The sequence below is a fragment of the Rattus rattus genome, chromosome 7, assembly GCF_011064425.1.
Source record: "Rattus rattus isolate New Zealand chromosome 7, Rrattus_CSIRO_v1, whole genome shotgun sequence".
In the NCBI taxonomy this organism is placed as follows: domain Eukaryota; kingdom Metazoa; phylum Chordata; class Mammalia; order Rodentia; family Muridae; genus Rattus; species Rattus rattus.
In genome coordinates, this window is record NC_046160.1 from 28,227,877 (window position 1) to 28,249,772 (window position 21,896).

At 42.2% G+C, this 21,896-nt stretch overlaps 1 protein-coding gene across 1 annotated transcript; it reads right to left on the reverse strand.

Moving 5' to 3' along the window:
* Window positions 1–14,892: 14,892 nt before the first annotated feature.
* Tdrd15 (tudor domain containing 15) lies at window positions 14,893–20,931 on the reverse strand. Its single transcript, XM_032908618.1, has one exon. It carries the CDS (start codon window positions 20,929–20,931, stop codon window positions 14,893–14,895), a length of 6,039 nt encoding a protein of 2,012 aa, XP_032764509.1.
* Between the last annotated feature and the right edge of the window lie 965 nt (window positions 20,932–21,896).

Sequence of the window (21,896 nt, forward strand, 5' to 3'; positions counted from 1 at the left end):
GAAGAATCTCATACAGAATGCCAAGACTAGAAGATTCAGACAATAATAAATTCAGAAGCTACAAACACTGGGAGTTGCTAAGTTTCTCCAGCAATTGGAAAACTGACAACAATCACTTTAGACTTCCCATCTAGGCAAAACCTTTAAGGGATTAAAAAACCTAATGTTGATGTAGAAGTGAGGGGTGTGTTCATCTGCTTCAGCACAATGATCGTCTCTCTATGTAGACATCTGTCACACTGTTCATTTTACCAAGCTCCACTTATCAATTTCCCTCAATGAAGCTGGAACAAAACATTAGTAGCACAAATGAAATGGGATTGCCATTTCCGCATAGACATTTCAGCTGAATTGATGGGAATATGTTAACATCTATTAAAATGGGTACATTCCTTTGCTCCAGCAATTTCACTGACAAGGAGTTATCCTGGAGAGATTAATTATCCTATGTAAGGGAATATTCCCATATATGGGTACTGCAGCTGGATTCATTGCGGCAAAGAACTAAACAATGGGTGTCTCTCTGTAGAAAATGTCCTGAAAACAAAATTAAAACACGTACATAATGTTAAATACCATAATTCCCTTAAAAAGAGCAATTCCTAATATGTAATCTATCTGAGAAAGACTTCCAGGAGATATAATAAAATAGGGGAAAATATACGTTTCTAAAACACAGCAAAATGTCCACATTATCCTTGTATATTTGCAAAGCCTCTTCACTCACGAGATGAGCTACACACACAGAACAAATTTAAGATGTCGCCATCACTTACCTCAAGGAAGTAAGCAAAGGAGACCCAACCAAACAAAGGAAAATAACAGCCTCAGTAAAAAGACAAACAAACAAACAACCCACGTCCCATAACGCATGGGAGACGGTCGTGTCTGTTAAATTATATATCTGTATAATATATATGTGCATATACTCAAAAATATGGTTATCCCACTTTATGCATACCATGTGTTTTTATCTAAAATTTAAAACATATAAAAATTAAAGAAAAGCAGTTGTATAGAGGCTCAGTTACTCAGAGCACTTTTTGCCCTTTCGGAGTTCCCAGCATCCAGTTACAGGCCTAGAGCTGCCCCCTGCACCTCCAGCTCCAGGGTGTCCAGTTCCCCCTCTTCTGGCTCCATAGGCACCCACACATAGACACATGAATACAGAATAGCTTTACAAATACAAGGCTAAATGAAATTCTTGACATGCAGCTCCAAGTACCACTAGGTGTCAGCACAATCCCCCCAGAATTACAGACTTGTTCTTAACTATGGGAAAGCTGGCACTTTGATCCACAAGCCCAACCAAAGCACATCTCGCTCATTTGGTATTCATAAAAGGTGTATGGATTATCAGGAGATGAATTCACTTCCTTAAAGACAGACTGCGGGCTTTATTAATAGGCAACGCAACAACACAGCTATAATACATTCCCTATTTACTGGGATACCTACATTCTTTTATCATTATTTTGCTCATGAAGCAGTCTTTTAAAGAATATCAATGCTTAATATTTAGTAAATCAAGATGCGTTTATCTCATGAATTGCGTGGAAAAAACGGAGACAGGTTGAAACAATCACATTTATTGAATTCTTTTTTTTAACAGAGTAAGAGAACACAATGCCAATCAAATGAAATACTACAAATAAAGCAGTGCGAACTAGTACATAGATGTGCACTAGCCATCAGGAGCTTAGACAGGCACCAGACCTACTATCTCAGAGTTAAACAAGGAAGCAAGCAGCTAAAACTGCTACCACAAGCCTTCCCTTGAAGCTCATATTTTATTCATTACCAAGTCTCTTCATATCACTGTGAGAATGGAGCTAATGAATCTTCAGAGGTTTATCAGCCACCCGCATGGTCCAGTTACTATCTCACAGATTCACATATGAAAGTTCATGGATCCTATATCATGGGAATGGACAGAACAGAGTTGGCATCTATCACAGAATGCTCACAGCCTCAGTGAGGGGAGTCATAATTGTCTGGGGCTTGTTCTGTTGACCAAAGCCCCTGTCTGTACCCATGTGACTTTGGTTTGCCAGAGTTTGGCTCTGTCTGGTAGTTGGGTTTCTCAAACAATGGTCCACAGTATCAGGTGTAAATACTCCAGAAAATCTGGGTCGTTTGTGACCCAGACTTGTAGAGTCGCATGGCATTACTCCTACCCACCATACCATTGGGTTGAAGAAGTCATGAGCCTCCCCATGTCAAAGGGGAAGGAAACAACATTCTAGGTTTAGATTATGGAGTGAACAAGTCACAGTGAGTAAGAATAAATAAGGTGGGGTTGGGGATTTAGCTCAGTGGTAGAGCGCTTGCCAAGAAGGCAAAGGCCCCGGGGTCAATCCCCCAGCCCCAAAAAAAAAAAAAAAAAAGAAAAAAGAATAAATAAGGTGGTAAAACTGAAAATCCATGGAAGATGCAACCTGTCTGCTAAACAAAAACACATCCTTTATAGACAGACCTCGTTGCACTCAGTGCCAACGGTGTCCAAGGTCTCACTTCAGTCTGACATTAGAATAAAATCTTGGTCTTCATCACCTAACTCATGTCTACCCCAACATGGTGGCACATATTTTTAATCCCAGCACTCAGGAGGTAGAGGCAGGAGGATTGGGATTGAGGATCAACATTTTGTGAGCAGTTTAGTCCACACAGAGATCCAACGCAAGCCTGAAGTACATAGATAAGACCCTGGCTCAAAACTGACTAGAAAAGTAAATTGGTTAATTAAAATAATTTATACTGAAAAATAAGTCAGGTCCAGGTGCATATTGGACGCCATGATGTTCCTCGAGTACATTTCTTCTGAGCACCTACAAAACAAAGTAGCAGGTTAGCCTCACAATCATTCAAAGGTTCTGCAAAAAGTACAAAGTAACTCTTCTAGGCATTCACATTGCAAGAATAGACACCAAGAATGCACATGGAAACACATGCCCACTCCTGGATTACACCTCAGTCTATTCTCTGTGCTCTTGGCTTCTCTTACTACTTAAGTTCTTCGTTCCAAACACCACCCTTCCTGTCCCATTTCCATCTGAGCAGTGTGCTTCACTTGTATTGTCAGAGGCTAAATCAAGTTTGTGAAATTTGTCACAATTTATTTCAAAGCTTTGTGAGTTTCCTGAGGCTCGACTATCAGTCCATTCGAAGCTCACATGTATGAAATGCTCTCACATCCGTTTTGTAGGCTCTTTCTTAAGAGGCAGGCTGTGCCCTTCTGCTCATCAACAAAAAACTCTGTTAAGCAAGCAAAGGTGGCCAACCCCAAAATGAGTCAGAGGCTAAGGCAGAAAGGACTTGAGTTCAAGGTCTGGCGGGGTAACATTGAGAATGAGATACTTTGTCACAAACAAACAAGCAACAATAACAAAACGACTGTGAAATTTCTTTCTTTCTTTCTTTCTTTCTTTTTTGGATTTTTTTTATTTACATTTCAAATGTTATTCCCTTTCCTGGTTTCCCAGTCATAAGCCCCCATCCCCTCCCCCTCCCCCTTCTTCTGTAATGGTGTTCCCCCTCCCCAACGACCCCCCATTCCCCCTCCTACATTCCCTGCACTGGGCAGGGGGGTCCAGCTACATTTTATAAAACACCCAAATCGAATCTTTACTTAAAGATCACTTTCAATCAGCAACACAGAACTAATCCTGGAGGTCTTGGGGTAAAATTGTAAACGTTAGAAATAGAAGTAATTCTACTTTTATCCCAGAAAAACTATGAATCTCATATCTATGGCTTTGTGAGGAAATAAATAAACACTAAGCTTCATTTTCTCATCCTGTATTTTATCGTATGAAAATATACTACTTATAATTCACCACTCAGAAATCACTTTAATCTCGCTGCTTAATTCATTTGTCTACTTTCAATTTTCCATTTTATGATGGTAGTAATTTTTGCTATGTTTCTTTCACAATGTAACCTGAAGGTACCCTACCTTATTTTTAGCCTTCTCTGATAGCCCTCTTGAGACTTGTCAACAACACCACCACCACCACACCAAGGCCGTTCAAGTTTCTGCCCTCTGTTCAACGAAAACTCAGGGCAGCAACTCATCCCTGGTACCCAAACCTGCTCGGTCATAATTTCCACATATGATCTTCTTCCAAAACATAACGGGTAAAAATAGCGCTAAAATTATGTTCACACCTTCTGTAAAGCAGACACAGACAGGACAGGGCAGTGTGTTTGTTTGTTTTTGTTTTTGTTTATTTGTTTTGCTTTTGTTTTTTAGCTCTACAATGTCTGAGCCTCACCTAGAAATACCAGAATAATCATAAACTGTGTGTGTGTGTGTGTGTGTGTGTGTGTGTATGCTAAAGCAGTGCCTTACACATGCCCTCTCCATGTGGAATGTGTGATCTGCAGCATGACAACCTCAGAACAGTTCGAACTTGGAGTGCTCAACATTAACCAAGTTCCCTGTGAGCAAGAAAGATGTGCATTCCCTCGTGTGAATGAGCTCACAAGTCTTGCATCATCACTGAAGGCAAATGTGGGACAGGAGATGGTGCTATAATTACTTTTGAAAAATAAAATCCTCCACACCTATCTATCATTAAAAAAAAAATGGCCTAGGAGACAAGAGTTCTGCTGTCAATGGGCAATAGCAGAGGGACAAAGCACTAAGGGCTTGCAGCACTTAGACCCATTTTTGCTGCCTGTCACATCCACATCAGAATATTGACAAAATCAAAGGTGAATAAACAAAAGCCAAAGGGAACACATTGAACTGCAATGGAAATGACAATGGATTCATTGATGCCTATTGTGGTTGTTTGATGTGGAGACGCTGGGAGATGACTTGGAGGTGGGGACATTCTTGCTAGTATTCAATAAAAATTTTCCTCCACCATGTCTCTCTCTCTCTCTCTCTCTCTCTCTCTCTCTCTCTCTCTCTCTCTCTCTCTCTCCTTCTCTTTCTCCTTCTCCTTCCATGGCTCCAGTCCACTACAATGCCTAAATAACTATATCTCCCCTACTCAGTAAGACAGTGGTTCTCAACCTGTGTTTGTAATTCCTTTGGAGAGAGTTAAATGACCCTTTCAGAGGATCACCTATGGCCATCTGATATTTACATTATGATCCATTATAGTAGTAAAATTATAGTTATGAAGTAGCAACAAAAGTAATCCTATAGTTGATGGGTCGCCACAGTATGGGGAACTGTGTTAAAGGGCTGCAGCAATAGGAAGGTTGAGAACCACTGCAGTACAAGACAGATGTATTCTGCAGAACAATGATTCTTCTTCTTTTTTTTTTTTAACTTGAGTATTTCTTATTTACATTTCGAGTGTTATTCCCTTTCCCGATTTACGGGTCAACATCCCCTAATCCCTCCCCCTCCCCTTCATGGGTGTTCCCCTCCCCATCCTCCCCCCATTGCCGCCCTCCCCTGAACAATCACGTTCACTGGGGGTTCAGTCTTAGCAGGACCCAGGGCTTCCCCTTCCACTGATGATCTTACTAGGATATTCAATGCTACCTATGAGGTCAGAGTCCAGGGTCAGTCCATGGACTTTTAGGTCAGACTTTTAGGTAGTGGCTTAGTCCCTGGAAGCTCTGGTTGCTTGGCAATGTTGTTCATATGGGGTCTCGAGCCCCTTCAAGCTCTTCCAGTTCTTTCTCTGATTCCTTCAACGGGGGTCCCGTTCTCAGTTCAGTGGTTTGCTGCTGGCATTCGCCTCTGTGTTTGCTGTATTCTGGCTGTGTCTCTCAGGAGAGATCTACATCCGGCTCCTGTCGGCCTGCACTTCTTTGCTTCATCCATCTTGTCTAATTGGATGGCTGTATATGTATGGGCCACATGTGGGGCAGGCTCTGAATGGGTGTTCCTTCTGTGTCTGTTTTAATCTTTGCCTCTCTATTCCCTGCCAAGGGTATTCTTGTTCCCCTTCTAATGAAGGAGTGAAGCATTCGCATTTTGATCATCAGTCTTGAGTTTCATGTGTTCTAGGCATCTAGGGTAATTCAAGCATTTGGGCTAATAGCCACTTATCAATGGGTGCATACCATGTGTGTTTCTCTGTGATTGGGTTACCTCACTCAGGATGATATTTTCCAGTTCCAACCATTTGCCTACGAATTTCATAAAGTCATTGTTTTTGATAGCTGAGTAATATTCCATTGTGTAGATGTACCACATTTTCTGTATCCATTCCTCTGTTGAAGGGCATCTGGGTTCTTTCCAGCTTCTGGCTATTATAAATAAGGCTGCGATGAACATAGTGGAGCACGTGTCTTTTTTATATGTTGGGGCATCTTTTGGTTATATGCCCAAGAGAGGTATAGAGGTATCCTGCTGGATCCTCAGGTAGTTCAATGTCCAATTTTCTGAGGAACTTCCAGACTGATTTCCAAAATGGTTGTACCAGTCTGCAATCCCACCAACAATGGAGGAGTGTTCCTCTTTCTCCACATCCTCGCCAGCATTTGCTGTCACCTGAGTTTTGATCTTAGCCATTCTCACTGGTGTGAGGTGAAATCTCAGGGTTGTTTTGATTTGCATTTCCCTTATGACTAAAGATGTTGAACATTTCTTTAGGTGTTTCTCAGCCATTTGGCATTCCTCAGCTGTGAATTCTTTGTTTAGCTCTGAACCCCATTTTTTTTTTCGGAGCTGGGAACCGAACCCAGGGCCTTGCGTTTGCTAGGCAAGTGAGCTGGGGACCCAACCCCTGAACCCCATTTTTTAATAGGGTTATTTGTCTCCCTGCGGTCTAACTTCTTGAGTTCTTTGTATATTTTGGATATAAGCCCTCTATCTGTTGTAGGATTGGTAAAGATCTTTTCCCAATCTGTTGGTTGCTGTTTTGTCCTAACGTTGAGTCCCCGAAATCCATTCTGGATGTCTGTGAGACAAAACTACTTTCATAGTAATAGTAAGATGTCACCTACATCTTTCATTCTTATTTTCAGGGACCATGTGGCATGTGATATAGAAAGAGACTGAATGAATAAAGGGGTGTGGGAGACAAGATATACCTAAATACAGACCGAAGGAAAACTACTCTGTTAGATTATTGATTTTTTATTATGCTTGGTTATATATATGTAGGTGGTTTGGGGTGCAGGTAAGCCTGTTTTGTCTACAGAGGCCATGAAATTGGAGTTACAGGAGGTTATCAACCACCCAATGTGGGTGCTGAGAATCCAACTCAGGTCCTCTAGAAAAGCAATACATGTTCTTCACCACTGAGTCATCTCAGTGTGTGGCAGATACAGCCTGGTCACTGCACTAAAAGCAAACTGAAATTCTGTGTTTGAAGTAATGCTTCTCGTTCAGCTCCCAGACCGTGGCCGTTCAGTCTGTATCCTCCTAACAAGGAATGAGGAGCTATTAAGCTATTAGCATGAAAAAAAAGAGTAATCAGACAAAAATCCACCAATGCTAAATGTTCTCTTTCATATATTCTCTCTCTCTCTCTCTCTCTCTCTCTCTCTCTCTCTCTCTCTCTCTCTCTCTCTCTCTCTTTCTCTTCCTCTTCAGGAGTTCCTAAAGGAAGAACTTCCAGTCACCTCTGAGGCCTTTCACCAGTAAATATGAGTGTCCAAAGAGATATTTAAGAAAAATCTATAACAAAACAAAACACAAAATAAAACCACTAGTACAAAGAGAATAATCAACATTGATTAAAACATTTTACCTCAGTAAAACAAAATCTAGGTCCACAAAAGCAAGACACTTTCTTAAAAGTTATGTGGCATCCCAGGGTCCCAGGGATCCAGCTCACATATTTTTGGTGGTATAAAAAGTCCAAGAACAAAGCATGCCCTGGGTGACTGAAAACAAACCTCTTGTGTGGTAGGAAGAGCTGATACTAAAATCTGTTTCCCTAATTGGCTCTTGCTTTGGTCAATAAAGAAGGGAGAAGCTAATTGCTGGGTGAAAGGGAAAAGGTGGGACTTCCGGGTCCCAGGCGGGAGAAGAGCTGAGGCAGGGAGAGGGAAAGTTTCAGGCCAAGTTTTGGAATGAGAAGGGTCCGACAACCATGTAAGGTCTTGGGGCAGCCAAACCCCAAAACTTCTACCACCAGCAGGTGGATGATATAGGCTAGCTGATGATAAGATTAGGGCAAGAGCTTCACTGCATAGCAATTGTGTTATTCTGGCAAGTTTAAAAATAATAAAGCTGTCTAGTGTTTTTCTTCCATGGAGCTAAGGTGGTCAGGAGAAAGAAGGCGGAGCCGTTGACTGCAGCTTGGCAAAGCAAGCTGGAGGAAGAGGTAGCTGGCGAAGCACAGACAGAAGCTTCCAATTCCTGGAGGATGGTTGCGTTCGATCCTGGGCTAAACTGAGTGGAACAAAGGGAACCAGGAGAGGTCGGAGCGCAGGACCCATGCCATGACGCCGCCAATCTCAGAGCTAAACCTGAAGTGCGCGAGCCAAGCTCCCAGGAAGGCGGTAGTGTGTTTTTTAAAATTACACACAACATCTCGTGTGTGCTTGGGTTCCTTTTGCCACCGTGTCACACCCTTTATCTTCCTTCAAGCACTGCATGCCCCCAGATTACAGGGTCGTATAAACAATTTCCATTATCTGATCCCGAGTAACTGTAACAGGTTACATCGAGCTGTGGAAGACATGAAGAGACTGGTGCCCAACATTAAAATCTGGATATCCACCATGCCCATCTCATGAAGACGGTGCTCACAGTGTGACTCTCAGACTCACACCATCAACATCCAGCGCCTAGGCCAGGGGTTCTCAACCTGTGGGTCTCGACCCCTTTGATATCAAAACCAGAGACTCTAAGCAATAGGACCCAAACATCTGCTTTGCTACATCTTCTGGTGCATAAAAGAAAGTCTGAAGCCTCTCACCAAGAAGGAACCTGAATCCTTGGGAGAAAGGACTGCATGCACATTTACTAGAGGTGAGCAGTCATTCTCTGTGTCCTGCAGGAGTATCAAGTCAACTGCTTCACTGCTCAACTCACAGCTGTGTTGGTCAAGACTGAGCTCTGGGAATTAACTTCTGGCCAGGAATGAGAACGGATGCTGTGGAAATGGGTTCACTCTAACCACTGGGAATGATGGTATCCCCAAAGCAGGAGGAACCAAGAGGAGGCACAGCCCATGTGAACACTGAAATGGGGCAAGGTGGATGGGAATTAGCATGTTTAATCCATGTGAATATATCATGCTGTTAATCACAATATTCCCAGTGATGAGGCAGAGGGCAGTCTATTTAACGTCAACTGTATAAAACAAAATCTCTTATACCTGGTAAATGGAGACCTGACTTCATCAGTACGTTAAAGCCACTACCTCTTATCCAGTCTTGGCACTCACTGAGTTTACGACATTCATTCTAAGTCCAATATATATATATTGGACTTTAGAGAGCGTGTATGTATGTATGTATGTATGTATGTATGTATGTATGTATGTATATGATCTCTAACAGGTCCTCTTCCCCCTTCCCTAGTTTTGGGTCACCTCTCTCCAACTACTAAGACCCTGAGTCTAAAAGTTTCAAATATACACTCAAGATAAAGTATTTTTCCTCTAAATTCCTTAACTTTAGCTTCTGTTCCTAATCTGTCTCTCTGTCCTGGCGGGTTTCAAATCAGCTGTAGATTTCACCAGCAACCCCTGAGCTCCAGATCTTCCCTTGGAATCTGCATTCTAGAGGGCTCCAAAGCAGCTAGAGCAGCTAGAGCAGCTGGAGCAGCTGGAGCAGCTGGAGCAGCTGGAGCAGCTGGAGCAGCTAGAGCAGCTGGAGCAGCTGGAGCAGCTAGAGCAGCTGGAGCAGCTGGCCCCAGGTGGTCCAGACTCGCACACTGCCCCAAGGCTGCCTTGCTTTCCTCACCCCAGATGGTTCTGCAAAGCCAGGACATTGAATGACAGCCTGCTCTTCCCTGAAGTGACCAACATTCCAGCATCCTTAGGTCCCTAACAATAACACCCCACCAACAGCAGGGAGCAGCCAGAGAAAATGACACCCGTTTAACCAACACTCACTCATTAATAATATAAAAAGGTGAGAATGAAGGGCTCTCTAACAGGCCTAACTAAAAATCACAAACATGGCACCATCAGGGCTAGCCCTTCTTCCTTCCCTCCCCCTTGCCAAACCTTTGGATAGCATTCCTAGTCCTCAAGGTCTATTCCCTTATTTGACCACTTCCTTTTTGCCTAACTAAAAATCCACGATCCAGCAATCAAACCCCATTATGTGGCTACGTAGGCTAACCCATTCAATCAGGACTTGCCAACTCACACAGACTCCCCACTTATCTCCTTAAAGCCTATTCCTGCACAAACACATGCTATGTGTCTTTGTCCAATCCAGAGGAGCACCCCCCCAGCCACACAGCCCACCTCTTCTCCCTTCAGAGTAATAAGTCTCGTTTGGTGTCTGAGTTTGTTCTGTGCCAACTCTGAAGTCCCATCACACACACACACACACACACACACACACATTTGGTTTTTGAGGCAGAGCTATACAGTGAAACTCTGTCTTTAAAAAAAAATTTAAAGCAGTAATATCAATATAAGCACTTTGCAGTTGTACTGGAGTTCAAAACTACTAAAAATCAGAAAAAGTTGCACTGATATAAAGATAAGATAAATAGATAAATTTTAATGAGAAAAACCAAACACCAAAATTTTACTTAACACTTCATTCAGAAAAATGTAGAGTAAAAGTGATTATTGTTAGAAGAAAGATCTAAATAATTTGTATTTAGAAGTTTCAGCATTATTTCTCATCAAAACAGAGCTTTGGAACATGAGTGGTGCATTGCTATTCTTCCCAAAATATCAATAATCTTAATCGGTTTGCTAATGTTTCTCATAATATTTTTCCAGATTAGACAATTTTATCTAAGTTTGAATATGTTTCTATGGCTGTGATGAGACGCCATGACCAGAAGGCAAACTGGATAGAGAAGGGTTTATTCGGCCCACACTTCCATGTTTTATTGCATAGCCCATCACTGAAAGAAACCAGGACAGGAACTCAGACAGGAAAGGAACCAGGAGGCAGGAGCCAATGCAGAGGCCATGGAAGGGTGCTGCTCACTGACTTGCTTCCCATGCTTTGCTCAGCCTAATTTCTTATAGAACGCAGGACCACCAACCCAGGGATCGCACCACCCACAATGGGCTGGGCCCTGCTCCATTGATCACTAATTAAGAAAATGCCTTACAGCTGGCATTTACAGAGGCATTTTCTCAGTATCATTTTTCTCCTTTCAGATGACTCTTCCATCACATTGATATAAGACCGGCCAACACAGATACTATAGGATGATGAGCCTCACTTCCTAACCAGCACCCATTCTCAGCCACAAATTGTGCGTGGTACTTTAGTATAGCCTCCAGGAAAAAGAACAAAGTGGACTCGTCCCCTATCATGCATTAGTGTGAGAGGTTGCCCTGTGCTTACCACTTTCATTCGGCTCTGGAACAGCTAAAGCAAGATGGACATACAGGCTGTCCTATGTATCATGAGGCTCCACCTCCTTCTACTGAAAAATAAAGCAGAAGTGTATGTTAGAAATTTCAAATACTATGTGGCTCTTACTGAGGATTAATCAAGATGTATGTGTGTTACCACAAAAGGGATTATGTTTCTTAAAAACATGATAAATTCCCAAAGTTGTTAGCAACAAGACACTCAGGGAGCTGAGAGAGGAAAATGGCAAGTTCATTGCTCCTGGAGCTGGACTTAATGAGGTGATGTCTCAAGACAAGATAGCAAAAGAAGGGACATAGCTCAGTGGCCAAGTTGCTTGTCTGTATAGGCAAAGCCCCAGGATCAGTCTCCACTGGCGGGAAAAATAGAAATGATTAAAAGTCCCAAAATGAAAGGTAAAAAGAAAAACAATAGACAAGTTACACAGCTTCATTTCATACAACAACTAAAACCATCTCACCATAATCACTTAATACCTTTCCACCTGGGGAAAAGGTATCTATTCTGCTCCTTTGATTATATTCTATATAGTTGCAACTATGAATGGCTCATTATAAAAATTCTACCCTCAAAACAGAATCGTTATCATGAAGGTATCCATGTAGTAAGTACCATGTTAAAACTGTGTACATTTTTGAGTATGTGTCTGTGTGTGCACACATATGTGCAGGTATTCACAGAGGCCAAGGGATGATGCCTGACCCCCTGGAGCTGGAGTAACAGCTGGGTTCCAAATTCTGGTCCTCTGGAAGAGAGACTGAGCCATCTCTGCATTCCCTGTGCACTTATTTAATAAGTTAAAGATCTGAATATTCAGGCTTTTGATCAAGGAGATACTGAAAGTCATTCTATCCTAGGTGAAGACACAATGTAACAGCCTAACAGCAGGGTACCATTTCTGCAGGAGTATGGTAGCAAAATTATTGTTGTTGTTGTTGCTGCTGCTGCTGCTGTTATTGTTGTTGTTGTTGTTGTTGTTGTTGTTGTTGTTGTTCTGTGAGACAGAGTTTCTCTGTACAGCACTGGCTGTCCTGGTCCTCACTCTATCCACCAAGGTAGCCTCAAACTCACAGAAATCTGCCTCCTTCCCTGAACTGGCAAGAGTCAGCAGGAGAGACCAGGGTCACTAAGAAAGCCAGGAGGAGTTCTCCACTGTACTTCTCTTAGCAAAGCAAAGATCAGCGAAGCCTTGACACTAAGAAGCTTTGCATAGCTGGCTCTACCAGCAAGCCCCAAGCTCCTCTAACAGCCTGTTGAGTCCTATTTATCCTCCCTCCAAACATCAAGTGTCCTCCACAGGTCTTGCCTCACAACTTGTCTTGCCTCAGCACCTGAGTTTGACTTAACAACACTCCATGCGAGTCTGTCTCGGCTGACTTCTCTGCCAATCAGCCTGAGCCCATGGAATCGGCAGGAAGCCGCAGCACACCACCAAGAGCTTTTGGTGCATTCGAAGAATCTTTAACTGCATGTCCTTTCCTGTGCTGGCTTTAGCAGAACATCCTTTCCCTTGTGTCTGCCGCACCAAAAATGTTCCTTCACGAGTCTGCCTTAGTCTTTCACCTGTGTCCACTTCAGTGAAATGCTCCCCCATGTGTCTGCTTTAGCAAAACATCCTTACACTCGTGTCTGCTTCAGAACATGTTTCCCCCAGCAAAATACCATCCAACACAACTGACTTTCCAAGAATCCTTAAGTTTCCACTTCAGAGATCTGTCACAATCCCAGTCCCCATACCAGTTCCTGAACTAGTCAAGGTTACCATTGCTGTGATGAAACACTGTAACCGAAACAACTTGGGGAGGAAAGGGTTTATTAGGTTTATACTTCCTCATTCCTGTTAATCATCAAAGGAAGTCAAGACAGAAACTCACACAGTACAGGAACCTGGAGGCAGGAGCTGAAGAAGCCAAGGAGAGGTACTGCTTACTGGATTGCTCCTCATAGTTTCTCAGCCTGCTTCCTTATAGCACCCAGGACCACCAGCCTGGGAGTGGCACCATCTATGCTACATACCCCCTCCCTGCCCCCATCAACAACTAATGGAGAGAAGGCCCTCTATGCTTGCCTACAGCCTGATCTTACGAAGGCATTTTCTCAGTTGAGGTTCCCTCTTCTCTTACGCCTTTATCTTGTATCGAGTTAACATACAACTCTCCAGCACAGCCGTGTGGCTTTGGCAGCTCCCAGAATCATGTGCGTGACAGTTAAATGCTGTGTCTTGAGATGCCCATGGCCAGCCTGCCTCCTAAGTCCTGGGATTACAGGAATGGGCCACGTCACCCTGCTACAACTGTTTTCCTTTAATCCCCAGCACTCTGTTGCTCTATGAATATCCATGCCTAAATCTATACTAAAATCCTTTCTAATAAACCCCAGCCTTGCTTCAAAACAGTAGCAAATGTGAATAAAATGACTTGTAATCCAGACAAACCGGGGCACGTGTTAGGTCCCCACTTGAACATTAATAACAGCTTCCATTGTTACTGTTGCGGTCCGTACTCAGTGAGAGAATGCGTACAACTTAACACAGTGCCTGGAACATAGGAAACCACCCTCTGCTACCAGAGCCATATTTACCTAATATCATAATGAAGGGTTTAAAAGAAGAAAGGGGGCCAGTATCATAGCACTCATCAACTGAGATCAATCTAAATGTGAATTCCCAAAAAATGTTATAATGGTACAATCAGTAATAGCAAGACATTTCTTCTCACTGAGAAACTACAATCTGTGAGGGTGTGAGTCATAATTTGGGATATGGAGGAAGCATTATTTCGAAGTCTGAACAAACATTCGTGGACAAGGAACATCATCGCCTATAAAATCCACAGTAAATAATCCATAGATAAAATTAATAAAATGCAAATAAGGAAAATCAGACAATAGCACATAACATGATAAAATCTTAATATTTAGAGTCAGTTTTATGTCTAATGGCTTAAGAGAAAATACACTACAATAAGTTTGTTCGATACATTTTAACTGACTTAGCGATATGCTAGAAATACTCTCAAAGGCGTCTGGATATATAATTGATCTGTTACAAAATAACGTGCATGTTAGAAAATTGATTCTTTCAAAGGAGCCAGAGAGCTAACTAACCATTTGACCTGAACTCCTACAACCTCAGGAGTTTTATGAAACTTCTGATAGCATAAAATGCCATGCATGTGTATATGCATGTAGTTGTATAAATTGCTACTTTTACTGAAATCTAATTAATTCCTCATTCAGAAATGGTAAAGATGGCAAAACAACAGCCCAAATTATCTTGCTTGTTTGCTGGTTGGTTGGTTGGTTGGTTGGTTGGTTGGTTGGTCGGTCGGTTGCTTTGTCTGTTTAGACAGGGTGTTTCTACGCAGCTCCCGCTGGCCTGTTGAGAGACCGTAGCCACAATACACTATGCCTTTGTGATATGGTATGTTGAATCTGAGCAATTTTAGTCCACTAAAAACAAAGAATCAGAAATAGAAACTCCTTTAAATACAGAGACTTACTTTTCAAGCGTTCTACTGTAATTTTTTCGTTAGCGCCCGCTGCTTTTGAGTCTATTGTGTAACTCTTTTCTTGGAGTCCTTCGGTTGATAGGTCTTCACGAATGTTTCCAACGCAGTCTGTGCTGTTCTCTAAAGGATCAGGTACTCCGCCAGACAGAGATGCTACACATATCCCCAACAGAACCGCACTTTGGAAGTTAAGTTTCCCACTGAGGACTTGTCTTCTCAGTTTTAAATTTCCAGAGTGTAATTTTTTACTGGCATAGTTTTTCTTTAGGAGGTGCCTAGCAACGTTTCTCCTCTTCATACGTTTCCTCCTTTGTAGCTTTTGTTTGTTTCTGCTATAATTAACATCTTCTTTTTTGTAACAATGTTTGTCCAACAGTGAGCAGATGGTAAGGCTCTGCCGTTTATGCCCGGCTTTCATACATCCAGGAGCAGTAATTCCGTCAGGATGAGCTGAATTCTTAGGATGCCTGGCTAGACCAGATGCCACTAGCATATCTGCTACACTGTCGTTCTCTTGAATGACATCCACTTCGGATACTGCTCCAGGACCATTCTCCCTGAACTGGACAACTAATCCCGGTTTGCTTCGGAAATCTTGGAAAAGCTGTCTGACTTCATTAGTCCACAGTTTCCCCATAGCAGGCAGGACACCATAGAGGCCACATGGGTAGATCAGCCTTGGCAAGTTCATAATTTTCTGAGGTACAGATTTAAGATTCGTTGCTTCTGAATAAGGTACATGAACAGAACGTCCAAGGTCACTCAAAACGAGATGGAAAGATTGATCTGAAACTTCAGAAATTTCTGCCCTGCTCCACCGATCTTCCAACTCACTTTTGAACAAGCAACTAGACCCAGGAATCATGTGCTCTGAAGGCAATGCTTGCAAGGGCTCTGGTACGTCTGAAAGCAAGGTAAAGAGGTGCTTCATTATATCAAAGAAATCCTCTAACTGCACACAGAAGTCTGAGGGGTCACAGACCGCAGTGGCAATGCCGGAATATCGTTTACCATTTTGGAGTAGCGGCCAAACAGATGGCCGGATTGTACATGGTGACCAAAGTGTCTGGGGCTCCAGACCAAAAACAGTACCAGAAGATCGCTGTTTTCTCTGTTCTTCTACCTGAGATGTTGCTACATTGAAATACCCCAAAGGCAGCATGCCGTTTACCGAAACGTCCACTTCCCAAGTGTAGTCTGAATATTTCAGAGAAAGGATGCTCATTTCCAAATGAGCAAATAAACACACAATGAACTCAAGGGTAGAATGTGTGAACCAAAAACATTTATAAGGTACTCCTCGTCTTGGGCTACTTATGATCTCACCACTAGGTGCTTTTAATAATGCTAAATCAGATGTTTTCTGGTTTTCTGGTAATGTCACATGAAATTTCCCAGTCTCTGAAATGTAAATTGTTTTGTTTTCTTCAAGCTGTTCATGTCTCAACAGTTCAAAAGGATTTTCACCCAGCTGTTGGGAGAATGGGAGAAAGAGCATGGACCCTCCACACATATTTACCCTTCCTGTCCTCTCGTTGTTGGCTTCATGGGGACTAACTTTGTGAGAGACGGCCTGAGGCATCTGCAATGCTAACTTCTGTGGTTTAGGACATGGTGACCATCTCAGCAATTTCTTGATGACACATTTATCGCCACAAGTTATATTTACTTCCCACTTTTGATCAGGTGTCTTCCAAAATTCACAAAAGACTGTTCCCTTCATTACTGAGGCAAAATAATTTGCAATTTTGCTTTTACATATTTCAACGGGCCCATCCCATCTTACCCTATGAAGAAGAGAACCAATTCCTAGCCGGGGGATAGTTAAGAGTTCCCTGTTAATTGAATAAACTTTAGATCCATTTACTATGGCAGTATTACCATGATCAAAAACTTCCACTTCAAAGGACCCCTCAGCCAACACATTCTTAGTAACACCTCTGGACGTGGCATGATCATTAGCGTCTTCTGCATGACCTCTCACCAGAAGGGTCAGACAGTTCCGGTTTTTCTGGCTATCTGTCTTTTCTTTTAGAACATCAGTGAGTTCTATGGCTTCATTTCCATTCTCGGTAGATGCCATATGAAAATTGGCTGGATGATGGATTGTGGGTGCAGACCCCTTCACCTGGGTACTCAAGTCAATGTGGGGTTGAGGAATGTCTGTGGTTGGAGGTCTAATAAGGACTTGAGGGCTTTGAGGAGCTGATTGATTTAAATCTTTGGTAAGTAATTTTGATACCCTCTCTTCTGAGTTGGGGCCGGTGTCACTGTCTTCAGGAATGTGTTCAGACCCAGCGGCAAATTTTATATTTTTAAGTCTGTCCTTCGAGGACTTCTTCACTTTGCTTTTTGGCATGGGTTCAACTTTACAACAAACTGATGATTTCAAACTCCTGCTGTATATGCTTTGGGGACGCATCCATCGATCTGTTTTGTTTGCAGGATGTGTTGCTAGGCTAGTTTTATTTATCGCATTGTGGCAACGGTTGCTTTCTGTGTTTTCTTTCAAAGAAGCAGCGGATACTCGATTTAACCTCTGATTCTTTCCCCCACACCAGGCTTGTTTAGAATGCTTTTGTCCGTAAACATTAAGTAGCAATTTTATTGTCTGATTTATATGTTGATACCCATCATATAAGTCTATACCAAGCTGCCCATCCGATTCCCTAGACAGTATTACAGCTTTTAATGGTTTCCCTAAGAAATTGTCTTCAAACCATCTATTGATTTCTCCTGGAATATCAATATCTCTCAGATCTGACAGAAAACACTGAATTGCTTGCATAGGAGTAAACAGCAGCTCGGGAAACTGGTCAGAAATGGCGCACAGCATATTTTCTTTGACCAATTGCTCATTCCCGTAGTCCACAAAGTAAACGCAAGTGTCAGATGCTGAAGCTGTTGGCTTCACTAAGGCTCTATATGAGAGCCCATCCTCTATGTACTGAGAGAGGCACAGTCTCATTCTGTTCCAGTCATATTTTGAACACATTTTGAGGTTAATCATCTCTGTGATTCTTGTCTCCAGCATCTCTAAGTCTTTGCTGTTTCTACAAAGCTGGCAATAGAACCTCTTGGGACTATACACGTGAGATATATACACGTCTTCTTCACTTCCGATCTTTACGTCAAAGGAAGAGTAATAGTAACTGTAGAGGCTAATTGAAAATGGGAGTGGCCTTGAGAATGCGCTGTGGTGGGTGGAGCCACGGCGAAGGAGAAATTCATTTGCACTGGTAAATGGGGATTGTAAATCCACTAAGTTACATAGGCATCTAGGGTGTATGAGGACTAAGGCATACACGATACAGGTAAGTAAGCCTCCACATGAAGAAATGAAATTTCCAAAGTCTCTGGAGGCTTCTGCTGTCCAGTCTAATAGCTTATAAGTAATGGGCTCAACTAAATAGTTGAGACAGCATCTGAAAGCCTGGGCTTCTAAAGCAAGAAAATGCGGGTTGATAGCACAAAGGTCTTTAATGAACACTCGCTCTTGGTTGCCATAGTCAACAAATATTAGTTCAACTTCTTGTTCCGATGCCTGAGTCAAGATGGCAGCCCTGTACCACTTCCCATCCCTGGAATGCTTAGCAACACAAGCTACCTTCCCCGTCTGATACGGCTCTGGGTGGATGCTATAGTAAGCTTGAATTTGTTCCATCAGCAGCTTTAAGTCTTCTAACTTACACTGAAGCTGGCATGAAAAGTCACCAGGGCCATGACAGTAGGAACAGTTGACTTCAAGAAGTTTGCCTGGTTTGAACACATATTCCTTATAAGATTGTGATGGGTTGGGTTCAAAAACCAAGTTGAAAGAAACTTTTAAATCCAGGAACCTGCACACAGATGAGATGTTTCCTTTCAGCTTATTGGAATGATACCTCTCAGGCTCAGGTCTTTTGACAGGGACAGAGGTCACGACACTTTTCTCATGAAGTGTATTTAGCTTTAACACTAAACGGTCTCTTACAGATTTGTGGAAACCCCACGACGGTACCTCTGCAGGTTTTGCATGTCCAGCTTGTAGCATCAGAGAGACAGCATCAGTATTCTCGGGAGCTTCGACATTCTGAATATTCACCATGTATTTGTCATCTCTTTTCCTTATAACTTGGAGCAAGATTGCTTTGTTCAAAACGATTTTTTTAAAGTAATCTGTCGCTGCCTTTATCCACACTTTTGTCACTGGAGCTATATAGGCCAGTGAACAGTGCACGGCCAAGGGAGGCAACTCACAAAATTCTGGAAGCAATATTTTGGCATCAAAAAACGATATGGAGTCAGTACTGCCATAGTCCAGGAGGTAAACATTAATCTGATAGTCATCCACTTCTGTGATGATGGCTCGGTAGAAACATCTATCCTTGCTGTATCTGGCACAACAGAATAGTCCAGGTCCAGGGTGTCTCAGAGTTAATTCATCGTTTTCAGGTATGTTATAAAACTTATTTATAGTTCTCATTAAGTCTTGAAATTTATTCTGATATTTATTAATGCGTACCCAGAAATTCGATGGGTTCAACACGTTCACTACAAACGCTATGTAGGTAGATTCGATCTCCATTTTTACTGTTTTAATAGCAAAAGCTGCTCTTAAGTCATCCACTTTGTTTAGTCCACCCGCTGGCCGCTCAACATCAACCACGAAGCTGTCTGTCCCGTAAGTGCCTGCATCGTCCAAGGCTTTGGAAATGTCTGGCTCGAATGCAGGACAGTGTTTCTGTGTGCTCCTGGTCCTCTGCAGACACTTAGAATGAGCTTCAGATTCTTGAGGCTGTAAAGTCACATAATACAGACGTTCGTCCTCACTGAACCAGTCAATGCAGGCAGACACTACATGTCCCAAGAGGGCTTGCTTAAATACAGTCAGCTGTTGTTTCCTTACTTCTTGGTCTGGGCTGTGTAAATATGTCAGGGAGCACGGAAAAGAGAACAACGGTGCAAAGACAAAATCCTGCTTCAGTTTCTTCACGTGGACGGAGGGTACAGACTCGCTGCCACCGTAATCCATGAACCAAATTTTTACTTGATTATCGGGCAAGACCTGCTGGAGAATCCCTCTTTGCCACCGCCCATTTGTCCCTTTAGCAACACAGAGGAGTCCAAAATTCTCACACGCGGGGCTGGTTTCTTGATCACCTGTGTTGTAATGCAAATTCATACGCTCTGTGAGGTCTTCTAGCTCTGGAATCTGCTTGAGTAATTGACAATAAAATTTACTAGGGCTTAGTGCAGATGACACTTTGATGCTGTCCAGACTTCCCACTGGTAAAGATGGCTGGAAATTATCTAAGACATATTGAATATCAAGTGAAGTGCTCTTGCTTCTTGACTGCAACACCGGTCTTTTATGTCGTAGTAAGTCTGGCATTGGCTGAGGGATTTCCTTTAAAGTTTCCACAATAAGACGAAATGTTTCCCGGTCAACAAATCTTCCTAATTGTAATTCAAGAACCCCAGATATAACTTTGGGTGCCTCAAGAAGAATCATTTGAAGGGGTAAAATAGTTTGCACATTGCCTTTCAGCTGTATTCCTACTAGTGACCTGAAATAATTCAGAGCTTTGGGAGACCATTTCTCTCCAACTGGGAGTATGTTGGCAAAGATGCCAAATATGACTCTGGGCGGGAGCTCAAATATTTTTTTGTAAGCAGAGGCTACTCGAGTACTATCAACTGTCAACTCGTCTCCACGATCAATGAGCAGCACTGTATAGACTTCATTCTTCTTTCCCAGGACTCTTCCTCTCTGCCATTCTCCAGTCCTTTCCTCCACCAGGCAAAACTCGTCAATGCCCAGGTTATTCGCCACTTTGGGGATATACTGTATTTCCCTCTGCAATATGTGATAGTCGAACTGACACTCACTATTATTTTTGCCTTGGAATTTCACAAGAATGTCCTTAGGAAGACACTCAATATGCAAAACTGTCAGATCTGCATCTAAAAGTGTTGGCAATAAAGATGTAGAATCCATTTACTAAAACAAACAAACAAAAAACAAGTACAAATTAGTTTCTGATAGATGCCTATCAATATTACATAAACTTCGTCTTATATAAATTTGGTAAGTAAATATAAAACATCAAGGTAATTCTATAACTGTTTTTACATTTATTTGGGGATGGGGTGAGACATAAATGGAACTCAGAGGACAACCCGTGGGAAGTTGGTCTCTCCTACTATGTAGGCTCTGGACATCGAACTCGGATCACCAGGCTTGGTGGCGTGTACCCTTATTCATTGAGCCATCTCACGAGCCCTCATGGTTTATTTTGTTTTGTTTTATTTATTATATCCACTATGTTATGAAAACCTATATGTGCTAGGCAAAATGTTGTTGATATAAAGAAGATGTTGCTGAGACAAACACTACTCTTTACAAATTAGAAAATTTCACTAAAATGATAAGACAGGAATGTGTAGATTATTATTGAAATACAAAGAGGTAATCCTTACTTCCCAGTGAACTTAACAAAGGTCTACTAGCTAGTAGATGTGGTACAATGGGAAAAGTAAAACAGATTCACTAATGACATCATATCCTGGGGGAAAACAACCTTCCTAAAGGGCTTCTAATAACCAACAATTCAAAGAAACATGAGAAGAAAACAAGGGCAGATGGAAGTCAGAGAGAAAACAAAGTTTCATTCTTTCTCTTGTGTTAACTTGTGATACACAGAATCTATCAGTATGCTGTCACAATGTTATTCATTGACTGGGAGCAATAAGCTGAGGTCTGCATGCCAATAAGGTAGGATGATCCTGAAAAGGCACGGAAGCTTGGGCATACCTAACCCTGGCAGAACCAGCCACAAATAGAAAAGTCTTTACCCATAAAAAATAGCTTTGCTTCTGTTTTGACCTCCAGATTTAGAGGATTCTAAAAATAATAAAGTTAGTATGCAGAAAGTTCAACATGCTCTTGATGTTATAGTTTGA